The sequence below is a fragment of the Nicotiana sylvestris genome, chromosome 1, assembly GCF_000393655.2.
Source record: "Nicotiana sylvestris chromosome 1, ASM39365v2, whole genome shotgun sequence".
Lineage (NCBI taxonomy): Eukaryota > Viridiplantae > Streptophyta > Magnoliopsida > Solanales > Solanaceae > Nicotiana > Nicotiana sylvestris.
Genome location: NC_091057.1, coordinates 111,484,806 through 111,504,261, shown reverse-complemented (window position 1 = coordinate 111,504,261; position 19,456 = coordinate 111,484,806). Strand labels below are relative to the sequence as shown.

Sequence of the window (19,456 nt, the reverse complement as noted above, 5' to 3'; positions counted from 1 at the left end):
TGGTGCACCCCAAGGTGACACACTCGGTATCACAAACCCCTTTGATAACAACTCCTCAAGTTGCTCCTTCTACTCATTCAACTCCTTCGGAGCCATACGGTACAGTGGGATAGATATAGTCTGGGTACCTGGAGCCAAATCAATACAGAAATCAATATCACGATCCGGTGACATGCTTGGAAGATCAGAAGGAAACATATCGGCGAACTCCCGGACTACTAGAACTGAACCAATCATCGGAGACTCTGCGGTGGTGTCCCAAACATAAGCTAGATAAGCCAAAAAACCCGTCTTGACCATATGTCGAGCCTTCAGAAAAGAAATAACCAGACTAGATGTACTAATTAAGGAACCCTTCCACTCCAACCTCGACGACTCTGGCATCGCTAAAGTAACAGCCTTTGCATGGCATCTAGGACGACTTGGTATGGGGATAACCAATCCATGCCCAGGATAACCTCAAAGTCAGAAGCAATAGGAGATCTGCTCTAATCTCAAAACCACAGAATGTGACCGCACAGGACCGATAGATCTGATCCACAACCACAGAATTGCCCACATAAGTGGACACATGAACAAGAGTACCCAAGGACTTGCTAGGAAAATCTAGGAAATGAGAAAACAAAGATGATACATATGAATAGGTAGACCCTAGATCTAATAGTACTGAAGCATCCTTACCGCGGACGAAAATAATACTTGTGATAACAGCATCTGAGGCCAATGCATCTGGTCTGGCCGGAAAAGCATAGAATCTAGCTGGAGCGCCGACTGGCTGGCCTCCACCTGACTGAACAGTAACTGGCTGACCTCTCCCTGCCTGGCCTCCACCTCTAGGACGGCCCCTACCAGTCTACCCTCCGCCTCTGCGCGACTGGACAGTCGATGCTGTAATCATGGGTTTTGACCCTGCTGCACTGCCTTGCCTTATAGTCTAGAACAGTATCTCCTCATATGACCGAGATCTTCGCACTCAAAACAAGCCCTCGGTGCGGTGACCTGTTGCCCTTATGTTTGACCCTAATAGCCTGTAGACCCTCTGGAAGAAGCCTGAATAACTAGTGGGCGGTATGAACTCTCCAGTATAGCACTAAAGTAGGAGCTGGAAAAACCCTGGGGAACTAAATACCCACTGGAAGAACCCTGGATGGCTGGCGGGAGGTAACAACTCTCTAGTATGGCGCTAAAATAGGGGCGCGTTGGAGCACCTCGAGGAGGTGGTGGTGCTGAATATGGGGGCCTGTTAGGCTGACCCCTCCCAAACTGAACTCTGCCCCTAGCCGGGGCACCTCTAAACTCTCCAGAGAATTGAGCCCTCTTGTCCTGCTGCATCTGCTCTCTACCTCTCAGACGATAGCCCTCAATCCTCCGAGCAATCTCCACTACTAGCTGATAAGGAGTCCTCATCTCAACCTCTCGGGCCATGTTGTCCTTAATACCAGAATGTAATCCTGCAACAAACCTCCGCACTCTCTATGCGTCAGTAGGAAGTATCATCAGTGCATGGTGGGACAACTCAGAAAACCTCACCTCATAGCTGGTCACTGACATCTAACCCTGCTCAAGCTGCTCAAACTGATACCGCAACTCTTCCCTCTTAGAGGGTGGAATATACCTATCTAGGAAAGTTGTGTAAACTAACCCCAAGTCATGAGAGGAGAACCCGTTGGCCTATCAAGAACATAAGACTGCCACCATCTACGGGCTCGGCCCTCCAGCTGGAAAGTAGTGAAGTCAACCCCATAAGACTCCAATATCCTCATGTTGTGCAGTCTATCTCTGCACCTATCAATGAAATCTTGGGCATCCTCATGACACTCACCTCTGAAGATAGGAGGGTGTAGCCTAGGCCATCTATCCAATAACTTCTACGGATCACTGCCCGCAACTGGTCTGGGCTCGGGTACCACTGCGGCAACTGGATGAGCCTCATCCGCGTGTAGTGTGCCCAGAGTCTGATACACTATGGTTGCATGCCTATGAGTCTGAGCAGTAGGGTTCTGTACTCCCCCTACCGCTTGAGATGTGGCCGAGTCTACTGGAAATAAACCAGTCTAGGTCATAGATCCATGAACTACAGCATACGGCCCATGACCTCCTGAAAGCCCAGTGTTGTCATGAAGTCCGTCGGGGTAGGCTCTACTGCAGGAACCTCACCCTGCTCCTCAATAATAGGATCCTCTGCAGGATCCTCCTGTGGTGCAATTGGGCAGCTCTAGGATGCCCGCGTCCCCTACCTCAGGTCGGTGCCCTCCCCCGGACTCTGCCTCGTCCTCTAGAAACGAGGGAGCAACTCCTCCCAGGTCTGAAACGTCCGTCGTGCACGTCCTCACCATTTGTGAGAGAATAGAAGAAGGAAATTTAGTATACCACCAACTGCACGATAGAAGATGAATAAAGAGTAGTTTCCTAATACCCTATAGCCTCTCGAAGATAAGTACAGATGTCTCTGTACCGATCCGCAAGACTCTATTACGTTTGCCCATGCCTTGTGAGATCTACGTGAACCTAGTGCTCTAATACCATGTTGTCACGACCCAAATTCTATTATAGGTCGTGATGGCGCCCAACATCGTTGTTAGGCAACCCAACCCTAATCAACTAGTGAGTTCTCATTTATTTTATTAAACACTCCCAACATTTACCTAACTTAAATTTAAAACAATCGATAACTAGCGAATTGTAAAGCAATAGAAATGGAAATGACTAAAGGAAATCATGATTTTAAGAATACAACCCAAAAATAGTAGTCCACTAATGTGTGTGTCAGGATCTAGTGTCACAAGTATGAGGGCAACTAGTATAATGTACAAAATAGTATAGCTATCCTACTGCCTGAAATAAAATAGACAGTAATAACAAAAGGAGAGACTCTGGCATACTGCTAAACGGCTCAGAAGGGGAAGCTCACCGCGAAAACTCGATCAAGTATCAGGGATGCGCGCTGGCTGGGTAGCTAGATGATCAAGAATATATGATTTCTACTACATTCCATAACAAATTTCGTGATTAAATCTCATTTTTGTCAAAACCCTAGGTTTTACTCTAATCCCATGATTTTCACTAATCTTTACATGTTAATCTACCCAAAAACCAAATATTAATCTCACATTAAGTAGAAATAACTTACCTCACAAAACTAAGTTGAAATCTCCCCTTTTGAAGCACCCAAATCGCCCAATAATGGAGTAAATGTGTCAAAAATGACAAACTCCCATTATTTAATGAAGGTCACTGCCTTGAGCAGTTTCCGCATATGTGGTCCTGGTCCACACCTGCACCAACCGCATCTGTGGAAAATGGGCCGCTTTTGTGGAACTTCACTGGGCCTGCTGGGACGCTTCTGCAGAAGGCCCCCCCGCTAGGGGTGGGCATATATCGGGTAAAACCAATAACCCGAACCGTTAATTCTTTATTGGGTTATCGGTATTGGGTTATTGGGTTAACGGTTCGGTAACGGGTTAAAAAAAATTATTGGGTTATCGGTTCGGGCTCGGTTTGCATTTTTGTTATTGGGTAAAAACCGATAACACAATAAGAATGATACAATTTACTAATTTACCCTTAAGTATATACTAGGGTTATTTATTTTCCTAATTCCCTCTTCAGTCGTTTGTCTCTCAGTTCTCATTCTTGTTTCCGTCGCAGCCCCCAAGAGTCAAGACGCAAGACTCACCACCAGTTCTCCGCCAGACATCAGTAGATACTGCACAGAAGTGGGAGCGTGCTTTTGTTAAGAAATAACAAAAGTTGGCAGTTTACACGTTCTGGCAGTTTGATTTCTTTGTTTTATATATTGCAAATTTTTTTAGTTGTTTTATGTTATCGGGTAAACCGATAACGATATATAACCGATTAACCGATAACCGACAATCAATATCTTATCGGTTTGGTTATCGGGTTATGATATTTGTAAACCGATAACCGATAGGCAAAACCGATAATGTTCAAAATCGAACCGAACCGACCGATGCCCACCCCTACCCCCCGCTTCTGCGGTTCCACTTCTGCAAAGAGGGAGCCGCTTCTGCGAGCTAGCCACCCATGACCTCATCCGCAAGACAAAACCCGCACCTACGAGCTCTCATCTGTGCTGACCAACCGCAGGTGCGGTTAGGACAGAAGCTGGGCATTCAGCCCTTGCCCAAAATTTCCAACTTGGTCTGAGCCTCGTCCGATTGGCGCTCGGGGCACCCGGGGCCCCACCCGAACACACCCACAAGTTTTAAATGAAAAAACGGACTCGCTCGAACCCTCAGAATACCGGAAACAATATTAAAACTAGGAATCACACCCTAAAACAAATTGATTCAAACTTATGAACTTAAAGTTCTTCAATTTACTTCTAATGTGACGAAACACACTTATACTACTCTTATTGACACCAAATTTTGCGTGCAAGTCTTAAAGGATATTATGGAATTATTCCCGATCTCAGAATTCGGTTTGGACCTCGATATCACAAAAACCCGCTCCAAATCAAATTTAAAGAACTTCATAATCCTTAAGGAATCAACTTTCACATTAGGTGCCAAAACGCTCCAGGGTCATCTAAAACCGGATCCGGACATACTCCCAAGTCCGAAATCATCATACGAACCTGTTGGAACCTTCAAATCCCGATTCCAAGGTCATTTACTCAAAATATTGACCGAAGTCAAACTTGGCCTTTTAAGCCAACCTTAAGGAACCAAGTGTTCCGATTTTGACTCAAACTCTTCCAAACCCCGAACCAACCATCCCCACAAGTCATAAATCATAAAAAACAAGTACGAGAAGTCTTATTTAGGGGTACGGGGTTCTAGAAAGCGAAACGACCAGTCGGGTCATTACAAACTCATTTCATCAATAGGCAATTTTCTGTGTTACTGTCAAAATATAATGTGACTGACAAAACAGAATGTCACGAACCAAAACCGGTGGGTCGTGACGGGCACCCGGTACCTTACTCAACTAAGTACCAACGTAACGTATCTTTCTTATTACATCATCATATACACGTGACATACGGGCCTAATAGGCCAACATGATCATTTATAAATTCAAAACATAGGCCGATAAGGTCGTACAATCTTTCACGTACACGACATATGTCTATAAGCCTTTAAGAGTACATAAATGTCATAAAAGTCGGGACAGAGTCCCTTCATACAAAACAATACACGTCTAAATCATACTAACCAAACACGCAACTCCGAAACAAATGGAGTGTACCAACATCTTCCGCTGAGCTGATAGCCTACTTGGAGGGCTCTCGACCTATCTGTCTGGACCTGCGGGAATGAAACACAGTGTCCCCAGGCAAAAGGGACATCAGTACGAAATAATGTACGAGTATGTAAGGCAATATACTGAAAGCTGAAACTGAACTGATAATATAATAACTGCAAGCAGCTGGAAGTCAAAGGTAATTTGAAGATATATTTACCTATTGATACCGACTCAACTCTCTCAATATAGTAAGTAAAATAGTTGTTCGGCCCTATAAGGCTCGGTACATATATATATATATATATATATATATATATATATATATATATATATATATATATATATAATAACTGCTCTGCCGTAGTAAGTTCGCTCATAGGTGCTCGTCCATACTAGGCTCTGTATCTCGACCAACTGGGCTCGCTCATAAGCGCTCGGCCACAGTAGGCTCAGTATATATGTATAACTGCTCTGCCGTAGTAGGCTCGCTCATAAGCGCTCGGTCATACTAGGCTCTGTATCTCGACCAACTGGGCTCGCTCATAAGCGCTCGGCCACTTTAGGCTCGGTATATAACTTACCATCTGATCAGAGGTTGCCCAATAGGGGCCTGCCCATCGATTATAGCTCGGTGGTAATGAAAATACTTTAATACTGTATATATAAATTCTCTGCTCTCTTGACTGGAAGAAGGAAATACTCAATTGAATATAAAGTCTCGATAAGGAGAATATCGTAACTTACAAAACTAAGAAAATATACGTAACTTGCGAGACTAGCAAAATATACATAATTCCGGGATATAAATTTTTCTTTATGACTCGTTATCAAACTTTTGTAATTACAAGATCATGCAAAATGAAGGAAGAGTTTAGCCTTAACATACCTGTTCCCGGAACTATTTGATCGAAGTGAAGATTCTGCTTCTGAATTTGGAAATTGCTTGGAATGAAATTTCTTTGGAACGAAATATTCTATTTTAAAGTTCTTGGTTTCAAAACCATGAACATATTTGTTGGCTTGAATGAAAATAGCTTCTAATCTTTTCAATTTAGCAAGAATTTCCTTGTTGTTTTCCTTTCTGAAAGTGACTAACGTCACTTTTGGTACCTTTCTTTCTAAGACTTTGGACTAGGGGTGGGCGTTCGGTACTTAGGTTCGATATTTTGGTATTCAGTTTATCAATTGTACATTCCAATAATCGTACCAAAATATTTCGGTACGGTTCGGTATTTCTTATTTTGGTTCGGTATGGTTTCGGTACGGTTTCGGTTTAATACATATTCATATGTCATGTACTGCTAAGTGCTAAGAGCCTAAGCATTAAGCAAAAGGCAGCAGCACTAAATAATCAAATTTACCAATTCTTCATAACAAAAGGCGTGTAAGGCAGCACCGTAGCAACACTAAGTAATCTACCATTCTCCCTAACAAAAGGCAGCAAGCCAGAAACACTAAATAATCAAATAAGCAAGCCAGCAACACTAAATAATCGTCATTGTATGACAAACTTTCGCCCAACTCACTAATAATGAATGCAACAGTGCACAATTCAAGTTTAACGAGTGCAACAGTGCACAATTCAAATCTGACAATTCTGCCTAACTCACAAATAACCACAATTCAAGTTTAACATAGTGCAGCAGAATTAAACAAAAGCAGAGACTCTAACAAGTAGCAGTATAATTAAACATAGTGCAACAAAAACAGAGAGGACATCCCTCAATTCAAGATTACACTAATAGTCTCGAATCAACTTAGTCTTAATTCTTAAATACGGATTTCAGGAAGACGCTCAAGACAACGCCTAATATGCTTTCTTAAACAATATGTGGCATCCCTCTTTGGATGAATATTATAGACTCAACCATAATGTTTGCACTCTACTTTGTGAACTTCTCCGTTATCTTCTATCTTCAGTAATAGGTAAACTTTCAGTTGAAACGGTAACACTTACTCTACTTTCATCTGTCATCTACATAAAATTAAAACAAATATAAACACAAATTAAGACCAATGCTAACAAATTGAGAACTTGCTCATAGAATTAAACACTTTTGAGTTTTGGGAACAGAATTGCAAACAAACAAAAACATGATTTAATGCTAACAAAGGCATCCTCGTAAACAAACCACTATGATAGCTTACGAAATACAAACCCTCAATCAGTCAATCTCACATCTATTGTTTGGAAGTGATGCTTATTTTTCGTGAGGGATAATAATATTTCAAGGCTTAAGCTACTTATAAAATAGGATATACAATTAGGGAACATAGGTAAATCATGTCAATATTAACACGAGTACCTTACAGTAAACATTCATAATTACTAGGTGCTTAAAGCTTCATAATAAATCTGCCATATACAGTAGTCAAGAAATTTTGAGATGTTTACTAAAATAACATTCTTTCTCTAACAATACAGCTATTATTCTACAAAACTGAAGATTGAAGAATGAAAAGTTATGAACCTGTTAAAGAGTTGAAGATTGAAGAATAAAGGTAAAATATGAGGAAACCAGCAGTCACACTTGAGAGTCGTCGGCGCCGAGGTCGTGAAGTCTCCGTGACGTCGTTTCTATCGCACTCCCAGACAGCCAGACCATAGTCGCATATCTAATTAGGTTTCTCGGTTCTCAGTTCTCTCTCACAACAGCCGATTTTCAGTACTTAGGTTTCTAATTACTAATTCCTATAGTGAAACTAGGGAAAGAGGGTAAGGAAGTTGGGCCTAGTCTTATTGGGCTAGAGAGTAGAGATACAATATTAAATTTTTGGGTTGGGCTGGGCAGTGTAGGAAGCATATGAAATTTTTTTAAAATTCGGTATTTCGGTATACCGAAATTTTAAGATCCTAATACCGAGGACCGAACCGTTATACCGAAATACCGAAAATTTAATACTAAATTATACCGAAATACCGAAAAAATCGAAACGGAAATACCGAATTAATTCGGTCCGGTTCGGAATTCGATTTTTTGAATTTTATGTCCACCCCTAACAAGTATCATACTTGTGGATAATAATCACTTCCTAGGTTGCCACATAGGTTAATTAGTTGCTTGTTCATTTCATGTGTTGCCACAGGTCTTTTAGAGTATAATAAATTAAGGTTTATCCACTTATTAGTTAATCGGGCAATGTCCTGTTATCCGATAATTAATCAATTACCCGCATAATTTAAAAATTACCACAAATTACTTAAAATATTACTCACTTTCCACATACCTTATACACCTTACTAGCACGGTCATGTAGTATATTGTATGACACTAGTCCATAAATATCGGGTATTTTAGCTCGGGCTATATTTTACCCCAAAATGCCAAACTTTCGACAAAAATTCATTTTCTTCGATATTACTTACCCTCTTACCTTCACGAATTTACTCATCACTTCTAATCTTTATAATCCCCAAATAATATTTTCCTTGGACTGATGTCAATTACCTTACGACAAATTCAACGTACAATACTGCAGGGTGCAACATCATCATAACTTATTACTGCGAAGCGTAACATCACCGTAATGTAATACTACAGGGTGAAACACTGTCGTAACTTATTACTGCGAAGCGTAACATCACCGTAATATAATACTGCTGGGTACAACACTGTCTAGGACGTAGCAGCAATCGTAATATATTATTGCAGAGCATAACATCGACGTAATACTGCGGGGCGGAACACATGAACACCATATCATGCTCAAAATCAAAGGCAAGTTGAGGTTTCCAACCGCGAGTTAAAAAATTTCTTGAAAAAATGGTTGGAATCTGAAGAAAAGACTGGGCTTTAAAATTAGATGATGCATTATAGGCGTATCAAACTGCTTTCAAAATGTCAATTGGAACATCTCCATATAGATTAGTCTTTGGAAAAGCTTACCATTTGCCCGTAGAATTAGAGCTTAAAGCTTTTGGGGCATTGAAAGCACTGAACATTAATTTAACCTCTACTAGTAAAAAGTGATTTATTCAGGTTAATGAATTGGAAGAACTGAAATTGGGAGCCTATGAAAATGCTAAAATTTTCAAAGAAAAAATAAAAATATGGCATGACAAGTTGATCCGACCAAAGAGTTTCAAAAGTGGAGATCAGGTACTTATTTACAATAGCCAACTTTGGTTACTCCCAGGAAAATTAAAATCTAGATGGACAAGTCCTTACAATGTTATAGGTGTTACTCCATACGGGACAATTGAAATTCAGAAAAATGGAGGAGGCAAGTTTAAGGTAAATGATCACACGCTAAAATTATACTTTGGAAGACACTTTGAACAACATACATCGGTTACTTTGGTAGACTGATGAATTCTGCAATTAATAAGTCGAGCTGACGACGTTAAACTTAGAACTAAAATACAAAACTCGTAGTCATTGAGGGAGAAGCAATGGAGCCTCATAATCCCGACATAGATTTGGGTAATTAAATGCTTAATTAATTGATCTGGTCAATATCCAGGTTATTGCATAACCAGAAAATCTCATGAAGGCCTCTACAAAAACAGAGTCACTTGTACATGAGTAACTCCATGGTGATCGGTATGCCTAAGTAACTGGTTGATTAACCATTTAATGAATCAATTAAAAATGTTGGCACATGTAAATTTGTTGGTTTAAATTTAAACCAGGAACAAATGACTGATAAGGTCTTAAATTAACTAGTCTATTACATATAAAAATATGTGTCGTCACACACTCTTTCAAGTTTTTTCTTTTCAAACATAATTTTTTTCAATTATGCCATATAACTTCCAAGTTTGTGATTTTATTTTTGTGAAGGCAAGAATGAGTAATACCAAATTTGAGAAAGTATTGGAATTGAGAAGCATTATGATCTCAAAAGGTAGAATCAATAAAATTCTGCTAGAATTTGTCCCAAATGTCTGTCTAGCCGAAATTCTAAACAACACTATTTTTAGAATGAAATTAGGCTTTCTATTTGGTAGAAAGAATGCCACCTAAATGGAAATGGACAGTACTAAAAGTTTGGTATAAAATTAGATAAATATTACTCCCTCTACTTCAATTTAGATGAAATAGTTTAACTCGACACGGAGTTTAAGAAAAGAAAAAAAAAGACCTTTGAAACTTGTGATTTTAAAAGCTTAAGGGATAAAAGTTTGTGAGGTCATGATATTTGTGTAGTTATAAAAACTTTTCATTAAAGGTAAAATAGATAAAATAAAGAGTTTAAAATTGAATTACTTCCAAATTTAAAAATATGTCAGCTTATTTTGAAACAATAAAAGTGCCTATCTAAATCGAAACGCAGGAGTACCTAATACTAATAATCAAATAATAAATGCAGTCCCAAAACAAAACGATCCCTGAAGGTCTCGCCATATAACCGTTAAACGTATTATACCCTCTATTTTCATTGATATGAAATAGATCAACTCAGCAGTACACAAAAAAGAACGAAATTTTTTGAAACTCTTGATCTTAAGCATACCATAATGATTATAAGACTTCTATAATTGTACTTTCAAATAGTATATTCTAATAATTGTGTGGCTAAAAAAATTACTAGTGATAAAATAGAAATTGTTCCCAAATGTAAAAGCGCGATATTCTTTTTTAAACTAACATACAACTAACATTACATAAATTAAAACGAAAATAGGAATTAAACTCGCATAAGAGCCTTTTTTCGAGCGAAGCTCCAATATGAATTGGGAAAAAATTATACGTTAGAAAAATTGAGAAACCTCGTTATGCTTTGGTTAAATTTTAATATTTCAATTTATAAAGTTTTTTACTAAGTTAAGCATCGGATGAAAATAATATAAAACATCTTTTATCCCCATCTCCCATTGTAACCACTAAAATATCCTAATAGTTGAAGATCGTTGTGGAATTCATTTTCAAGTGTGAATGGCATACAAGATGGGCAATAAATAGTACTTATACAAAAATATAATGATAGTTTTGCCTTTTAATTATTGGAAGTTAGAAACTGAGACTAAACATTGATTAAAGCAATTGAACTGAAAGAACAGCACGCAGAATACTAAACAACTCAACAACAACCACCCAGTAAAATCCTACTGGTGGGATATGGAAAGGATAGTGTGTACTCAAGCCTTACCCGTACCCCAAAAGAGTAGAGAGGTTGTTTCCGAAAGACCCTCGGCTCAAGAAAACAAAAAGACAAAAGAACAATATTAGTATCACCACAAAAATCGTAAGAAAAATAGGAACATAAAATCCAAAAGAAAGATGCAAAGCAAAAGCGATAACTAGTAAATAGGTCTACACTGAAAAGCAAAATAGTAAAACACAGCATTGTCACTAGCTAAATCAGAAAAACCCTACCAGACTAGTTTCACAAAGGTACAAAGGCAAGACTCATCTACACAACCCTAATACTCAACCTCCACATCTTCTTGTCATGAATACTAAACAACTAATAATCAACAAATCACAACGCAATTGAACTAAAAGAACAGCACGCAGAGAACTAAAGCGCTCATAATCAACAAAAATCATTCTCCTCATAGTGAGAATTGCTTTCTATAAATGCATAATCAAACATCAGAAACGCTTTACAAAATTATTCTTTGTCAATTGTCATAACCGAGTTTGCCAATACGTACGTCTTTCAAAAGAAAGACTATATAACATTATAATTGTTTCAAAGATATAGATGTCATATCCAGTGCTTCAGGAAAGCTAATTTTTGGATGAAGCATATTTTTGTAATTTAGTAAAATGATTATGACATGAGCTCCTTGTTTGGATAAGAGACGTGATATGGCTTATGAGCTCTTGACCGGAGAAAGGCTTACCCAATACACATTATATACATGTGCACACAGAAAATCTCCAGCCAGCATCTGCTGTTAATGCATCGCAAATACATTAACTACAAACAGCATCAAAAGCTGCATCGCAACAGCCAACCATCATCAGCACAACCAACACATCATCTACCAATCAGCCTCATCAAATTTCACGAACTAACTATAAGCTACAATGACGGTGGACAGCCACATCATCATCATCATCATCTGACATCAACCTCACCATCCTTCTCTCGATCATAACTATAAAACCCAGCACGAGTTTGGTTATAAAGTTAGTACATCCATAAGGAACATACATTGCCTCAACATATAGAAGCAAAAGTTGTAAGCCAGCATATTGCAGAAAGTGTTTAAGAGGAATCCCTCTATATAATTTCAGCATCATGACTCATTTAAGTTCCCAACCATAGTACCATAACACTGAAAACTTAAGATAGCAAGCATGCACTATGTAGAGTACAGAAACATTAAACACCAGGAGACCAGTCCTACCAAAATGTCAGCTAATACATTGCCTAGATATTGCATCACAGCTCGCATTCTGACACAGTCAGAAGACACAGCTAAAGTGGATGGACTTCATTAGCCCCCTCTCACAAAATGCCACCAGAAATTACTCCTGAAATGTACACAAATAAAATAGCATAAACGCTTTAGCAAATAGATTTAGTCAGAGAAGTGGGATTGATCAGATCAAAGCTCAGCTTATCACCTCATCAGCACGAGGAGAAGGGCTTCGTGAATCCATTGCTCGACCAGGAGGGGATCGGCTTCGAGGAGTTGGAGAGCGTTCAATGTGACTGCGCTTCTCAGGGCTTTCTTTTTTAGGTGATAAGCTTCCACGAGGGGACTCTTTCCTGTAAGGACTGGGGCTACGCCGAGGTGGGGAGGCACTGCAACAAATTTCACTATAACTGCCTGATATAATGCAAAGACAAGACAATACAGGTCGTACATAATAGATAAAGTGAAAACCTGTCAAATGGACTCCTCCTATGGTGTTTTTTGTCACGTCCCCTGCCACGATCTCGATCATAGTCTGGACTTAAGCTGCGGCTCCTACTTCGACGGCGATAATCCCGTTCTCTCCGCTTATACCTATCACGCTCATAACGATCAACACTTCTGCTCCTACTTCTCCTGTATTCTCTATCTCTATAGTGATCATCACGGTATCTGTTAAAGATGAAAACCAGCAAATTCATAAACCCAAGATCAATCACCAGGTGTACAATAAATGAAAAAAGCTGTTGGCAATTATTGAACCAACAATATTTCCGCAACTAAGAAACCAATCTGGAAGTAAAACACAGACAAGCTTCCCATAGTTCAGTTCCATGCGAGTTGTCTTAGCAACGCAGTATTCAACTAGCATTTTGAGCTCATAAGCTCAGTCTCCAGAAAAACTATACGAGATACATTCAACACGCCTCTTGCTTCACCATATAAACGGGCCAGACACTAGACGAGATCAGAAGTGGTGTTTGTTCCCTTTTTCCAAGTAAATTGTGTTTTCTGAACATCATACAGTTTTCTTCTCTGCTATAAGCATGTGGTATTTTATAAACATCGTATATGAAACAGCAATAGCAGAACCTAAAAGCTCTTCTCAATGAAGGATATACCATCAAATCTTAACTCTCTTTGCCTATAACATTTAAGAGTTTCAGACTTGCCACATGATCCATATGACTTTAAGGCATCCGTTACACCAGAAACATCTCAGCTGTTTGACAATCCACACACCCTTCCCCCCAAGAAAAGATGATATCAAAGAAAGATAGAGGTAGAAACAGAGTGAGGAAAAGTACATGTGATAACCAAACAGGAGAAAAACATCTTAAAAAGTTTTACTTCAAGCTAATTTCAGAAAATAATCGAAAATAGAATACTGCAGAGCACCACCTATATAAAATACTTAGTATGATTCAATTCCGCTGTTGCAACTTTGTATTAGACATTATACGATAATAACTTGTGGTCAAATGTTATCGCAGAAAAAGGTTGATAGCACATTACACTTTCAGGAACTCTAAAGCAGGAAGGAATAAACAGAAGTCTGTATCCCTCTACCACTCCCTTTTTTTTTTTTTTTTTTTGGGGGGGGGGGGGGACCTCTTCCCTCCATTATAAGCATACAGCTACGATATAGAAAAGAAACAAGAATAATAAACAAGCAAACAATGGTAATAACAGATAGGAGTTACTTGCTATCTAAACATGTTGGAAACACTTGGACGACTCCAACCCAACCAGATGCATGACCATTTTTTGCAAATTCAGTTTATCTAAGGAGTAATACTAACTCACATTCAGGGGTGGTTTGATATGTGGGATAAGGTAAAATAATCCCAGATTTAGATGCATGATTATTTTATCCTGCGTTTGGATGAATTTTTAAATATGGGATTAGCAATCCCGAGATTAATTAATCCCACAATTGGGTATAATTCTACCCCAGATTTGAGGGTAGGATAATAATCCAGGGATTAATCAATCCCGCGATACAAAGACTAAAGTGACAAAGATTCCCTTCTCCAAGGCTCTTCCCCAAAGTCGTTCAAACAATCCAAGGTTAAAATTGAAAATAAAAGTTTATCCCAACTTATCTAGTATACACCAAACACGTATATTATATCCCTTTTTTAGTTCAATGAACCAAATATCTTCCAATAAAAATATATTCATTAAATAATCCGGTCATTATTTTTTTTTGAGAATGGTAAATAATCCGGTCATTATTTAATTCCCGTATTATAATCCCATCATTATAATCCCTGAATAACTTGTTCCCTACCATACGGCCCCTCAATGTTACAAAGTGACTAGGCAAGATATAAATCGTAGCAGAATTAAAAGACAAATCAACAGCTATCAAATGAAGATTGCAGAACGGTGAGCTACTAATCATTCCCCCAACCACTTCAATCTTTCATCTCTGCATTGAGAAACTACATCCACACAACACTTACTTCTTCCCTCTTTCACATATTGATCATTGGATTCTAGTCCATCCAAAAATTGCTACGTTTGAAGTACATCCTGGAAATCTTGCTTGCTCACGGCATTGCCGCCTTATCGATTCCCGTTACTTCAACTGGACATCATACGGATAGAATTGTAACCCCATTTTCTTTTATCTTTTCCTTTTTACTCTTATTAATAACGTTATTTTGTTTACTTTATACTAGCTAAAAAGCAAAGAGAAGTAGTTGGAAAATACCGGTAAGGCTCATACTACAGAGTACCACTTCAACCTTATATTTTTTAAGATCCTAAATGGTCTGGCATGTCAACTGAAGTCTTAGAAACAGGCAAGGACAAGGTCCAAAATAATTGGAATAGATGATCACCGTGCCGAGGGTCTAGGGTCTGTTGGAAACAACCTCTCTATCCTCACACACTACCCTCCCCGAACCCCCCCCCGGGTGTGGGATAATACTAGGTATGTTGTTGTTGTTGTAGATGATCACCGTGCAAACAACAGCATCAGGTGAAACTCCAGTAACATGGCAAATATCTATATAAACGAACACACAGTAGGTTAAAGAACAGCATAGTAGGTACAGTTGGAAAGGTGACCTTCTACGAGGGCTTCTGCTTCTCGAGCTTCCTTTGATTCTTGAAACCTTCTCAATGATCCTCCCTTGCTGACTGAAACCAAACAAGGCATAAGATCAGAAGATAAGAAAAAAGCCCATAAACAAGTCATCAAGGAGCAAACATATTGAATTATCCCAGAGGAAAATTCCTTTAAGTAATACAAAAGAGAGGAAAGAGAACCATGCAATTCATCAAAGCCTCAAGTTGAATATGCACAATAGAAGATTTGAAGCAAGAGTTTAATATACTTGCAAAATGACCCAGTTACTCACATCCGTTCTGCATTTGGCCCATACTTGGCAAATTGAACTGCCATTTCCCGCCCGTCAACCACTCTTCCTGCCAAAAAAATTCATATAGTTCACAGCATTGTTACTTCACATGCAAAAAGAGAAAATAGTCAAAGTAGACCCTACATCAACAACTGTGATATCTATCAATCATTAAGCGCACCCTATCTAACTACAACTAGATTTGCATCCACTAACTAATTCAGCCACTGTTATTGGAAACAAACAGTTTTATCGGTCTACTTGCTGAGAGGTCGATATGTGATTGATCATCGTAGTTCCAATAAATTGGCAACCCTAACCAGGGTTTGGCGGAAAACAAGTGCACCAGAAGAAAAAATAGCATATCCAGTCCCTCTAGCAGTCAGACAAGTTATTTGAGGTTACACCTGAAATCACATTACATCTACAATATATAGGGCAAAATTTTCTTTCAAGCAATGCCACATGTACAGAGTACTGAAACGTTTAAAGTTCAACTCAAAGTGGTGGCCAGAGGCATAGACATAATAAACTTAAAATGCAGAAATAAGTGAATCGGGTAATCTGCTATAAGAAGTAAAACCCTAGGTAGTTTCAAGTTTAAGAGAGTATTCTCAATTCATATTCACCAACCACCTTTGAATTTGGATGTAAAAAACTAACTGACATGTTGAACGTTGCATATAACATGAAGCAGGGATAAGTGGCAATTAGCATATAAAATGCAGTGCTTACAGTTTTTCACTTTCTGTAGGATGTTATAACTGTTTTCCCTTAATTTAGTCAAACTGCCATCATGCTTGAAAATTTTCTATCTTCTCACCATCGCAACATTTTTCCATCCGCCACCCAAAACATCACAACAAACAGTCTGCTGGCTCATAATCTAAATTATAGCCACTAATGTCAATCTGACATAGGCTTTTTCTTTCTCAGATATATAACCAGCCCCATAGTAGTTTACTCAAAAAAAATGCTCTACTAGCTTACAACAGGATTTTCAGAACACCACACAAAGAAAATTAACTGTATATCCAAAGCACAACTTCAAAAAGAATTTGGCAAAGTACCATCCAGCCTATCCACAGCCTTCTGTGCTTCATCTGCATACTTGTAACGAACAAATGCAAACCCACGTGACTCACCAGTCCTGTTACAAGAGCAAGATAACTATAGATCAGTGACAAGGAGCGTTAAGAAACAGATAAGAGTTCAGGAACCACGCTCATAATTATTTGTCCTGTTCATAATAGCAACATATAGAAGTGCACATGTACTGAGTCGCACAGAGCTTTTGAAATGTAATATGTTTTTCTCATACGTTGCAATAGTTTTGCAGTGTAATTCTTGTAGTCATCACGATGTGTCACAACATAAGGCAAAAATTCTTTTGGCATATTATAAAATAACAGTTTGAAAATTCAAGCTCATTCGTAATTTTATATCCACTGAAGAAATGCTAAGAAAAAGCAACTTGAAACATGTTTTAACTTTCCCTCTTTTTTATAAGATTACACAAACAAATGGCTAAAATTGTCACTAGAAAGACCTTCAACATCCTCTTGTTATCTTACAAAACATTACAGTTAGTGCGCGTTTGGACATAAGAATTGTAAAATTCCAAAAAACATGGTGAAAAAAAGTTGTGTTTGGACATGAATATAATTTTGGGTTGTTTTTGAAGTTTTGTGAGTGATTTGAGCGAAAATTTTGAAAAATAGCTTTTTAGAGTTTTTCAAATTTTCGAAAATTTTCAAAATGCATCTAGTGAAAATTGGAAATTTTATTAACAAACGCTGATTTCGGAAAAAGTGAACACTTTTTGGAAAAAAGAGAAATTTCTTATGTCCAAACGGGATCTTAATGTACTCTGAATACTCAATTACTTGAGCAAGCGGTCCTAAAAAGAGCATAATGGATAAGAGTAATTTCAAAGAACATTGTATACCTAACAAATTCCAGATTAAGACCTACTTAATGAATAATTATTTTTCTGGCGAATAACAACACAGTTAGTTATCCTGTACAGAACATAAAACTCTTTGTTTTTTCCTCCTCTAGGGAAAAAAAATCCATCATTTCTAAGGAATAAAGCCGCAAGTAAAATTAAGGGGAGGAAAGGCAAAGAGGGGTTTTAGAACCTTCTGTCTCGCGGAATGAAGATATCGACAACCTTCCCGTACTTGTCGAAAAGAGGATACAGATCATCGGCTGTGGTACCTGTTACAAAAAAAACAGTTAAACAATTTACTAACAAAATCAAGAAAAAAAAAACAAATAGAGCGAAATCTCAAGGGGAAAAAACAGGAATAGGAGAAAAGCTTACGGAATGTGATGTTGAGGACGAGAAGAGAGTAAGTATCGGTGATGTCCGGAGGTCCAGTTCTTCCGAAGTGCGACATTTTTCTCCGGCGTTCTCTGCGTCGCTCGCTCGAATAGGGTTTCGTGAGCCTGTTGATTTTTGGGAGAATGAAATATATGTTGGAGTTCAAGAACCTTCTAGTTTCACCAAAGTGTGACAAATGGACCAAACTTATGTCAAATTATGATTTAAGTTATTTGGTCAGTGTGTAAATACCTTTAAAATTTTATTAAACCTATATAAATAGTTATTATTATTAGAAAAAAAACGTATACACAAAAAAAGACTAACGTTTTTCAAATCTGAATAATTCTATTTTCTTTTTCGATATCATTTTTGGTGGTATCATTGGAACCTGAAAATAGCTAGGGACCAAAATAATAACTTATATTATGGCAAAATATGAAGGACTTTTTGGATACGGCTTGAACATTATTTGTTATGTTCTTATTTTTCAAAAAAAAATTAAAATTTTAATTTCTAAAACTTTATATTTTAATAGTAATTATATGTATAATGATGCAAGTGAAGATATTATCCTTAATTAAAAATATACTTTAATCGGCTATCTAAAAATTTAAATGATTCTTTAGCTAGTAAAATTTTCAACTCAAAATTTATTTAGTTTCAAACTCGAATATCATATCAATTAGTTAGGAATAGGGTCTATCATATCAATTAGTTAGGAATAGGGTTTTTAGAAAGACATAGACAGCGTACAGAGGCGGATCTAGAATTTCTGGTATATGGGTACACTACAAAAAAAAGGGAGACAAAAATATATTTAGGAGGGATTGATCCTTATACCTCTTGGTAAATAACTCAATTTTCAACCAAGTACATCATTCAACATTCTTGGAGCATGGGTGTCAACACTAAATATTATACCAATTTTAGAAAATATGTACATGAAATATCTAATTTTACAGAAAGACCATGGGTTCACGTACCCCATAATTAAGCCTATAAATCCGCCCCCGACAATGTAAACTAAAAAGATAGAATTCTAAAATATTCTTTTATTATAATCTATTAATTTGAGTTTAAAGAAATATCAATGAGATCAACTTCCAAATTTTTTATATTCAACATATACGGAAGAAAAAAAATCGTTGCTATCCCTTATCCCCTGCTTTTTAAATTTCCCATACATTTGTCTGTTTTTTGTTTTCTTATTTATTCTTTCCTTTACTTGAA

General features: G+C 37.9%; 1 protein-coding gene across 2 annotated transcripts; it reads right to left on the bottom strand.

Moving 5' to 3' along the window:
• Window positions 1-11,691: 11,691 nt before the first annotated feature.
• On the bottom strand, window positions 11,692-18,411 carry LOC104228745 (serine/arginine-rich splicing factor SC35-like). 2 transcript variants are annotated; one of them, XR_711397.2, is made up of 9 exons: window positions 18,224-18,401; window positions 18,039-18,117; window positions 16,968-17,047; window positions 15,898-15,964; window positions 15,605-15,676; window positions 12,998-13,198; window positions 12,735-12,915; window positions 12,515-12,641; window positions 11,692-12,262 (listed from the first exon to the last, which is right to left on the bottom strand). XR_711397.2 is itself a non-coding variant. In XM_009781270.2 (8 exons), exons 1-8 carry the CDS (start codon window positions 18,297-18,299, stop codon window positions 12,636-12,638), a joined length of 762 nt encoding a protein of 253 aa, XP_009779572.1. In that variant the 5' UTR covers window positions 18,300-18,411; the 3' UTR covers window positions 12,360-12,635. The 2 variants fall into 2 exon arrangements, 1 of the variants encoding a protein (XP_009779572.1); XM_009781270.2 differs by lacking the exon at window positions 11,692-12,262 and having other exon boundaries at window positions 12,360-12,641; window positions 18,224-18,411.
• Window positions 18,412-19,456: the final 1,045 nt, after the last annotated feature.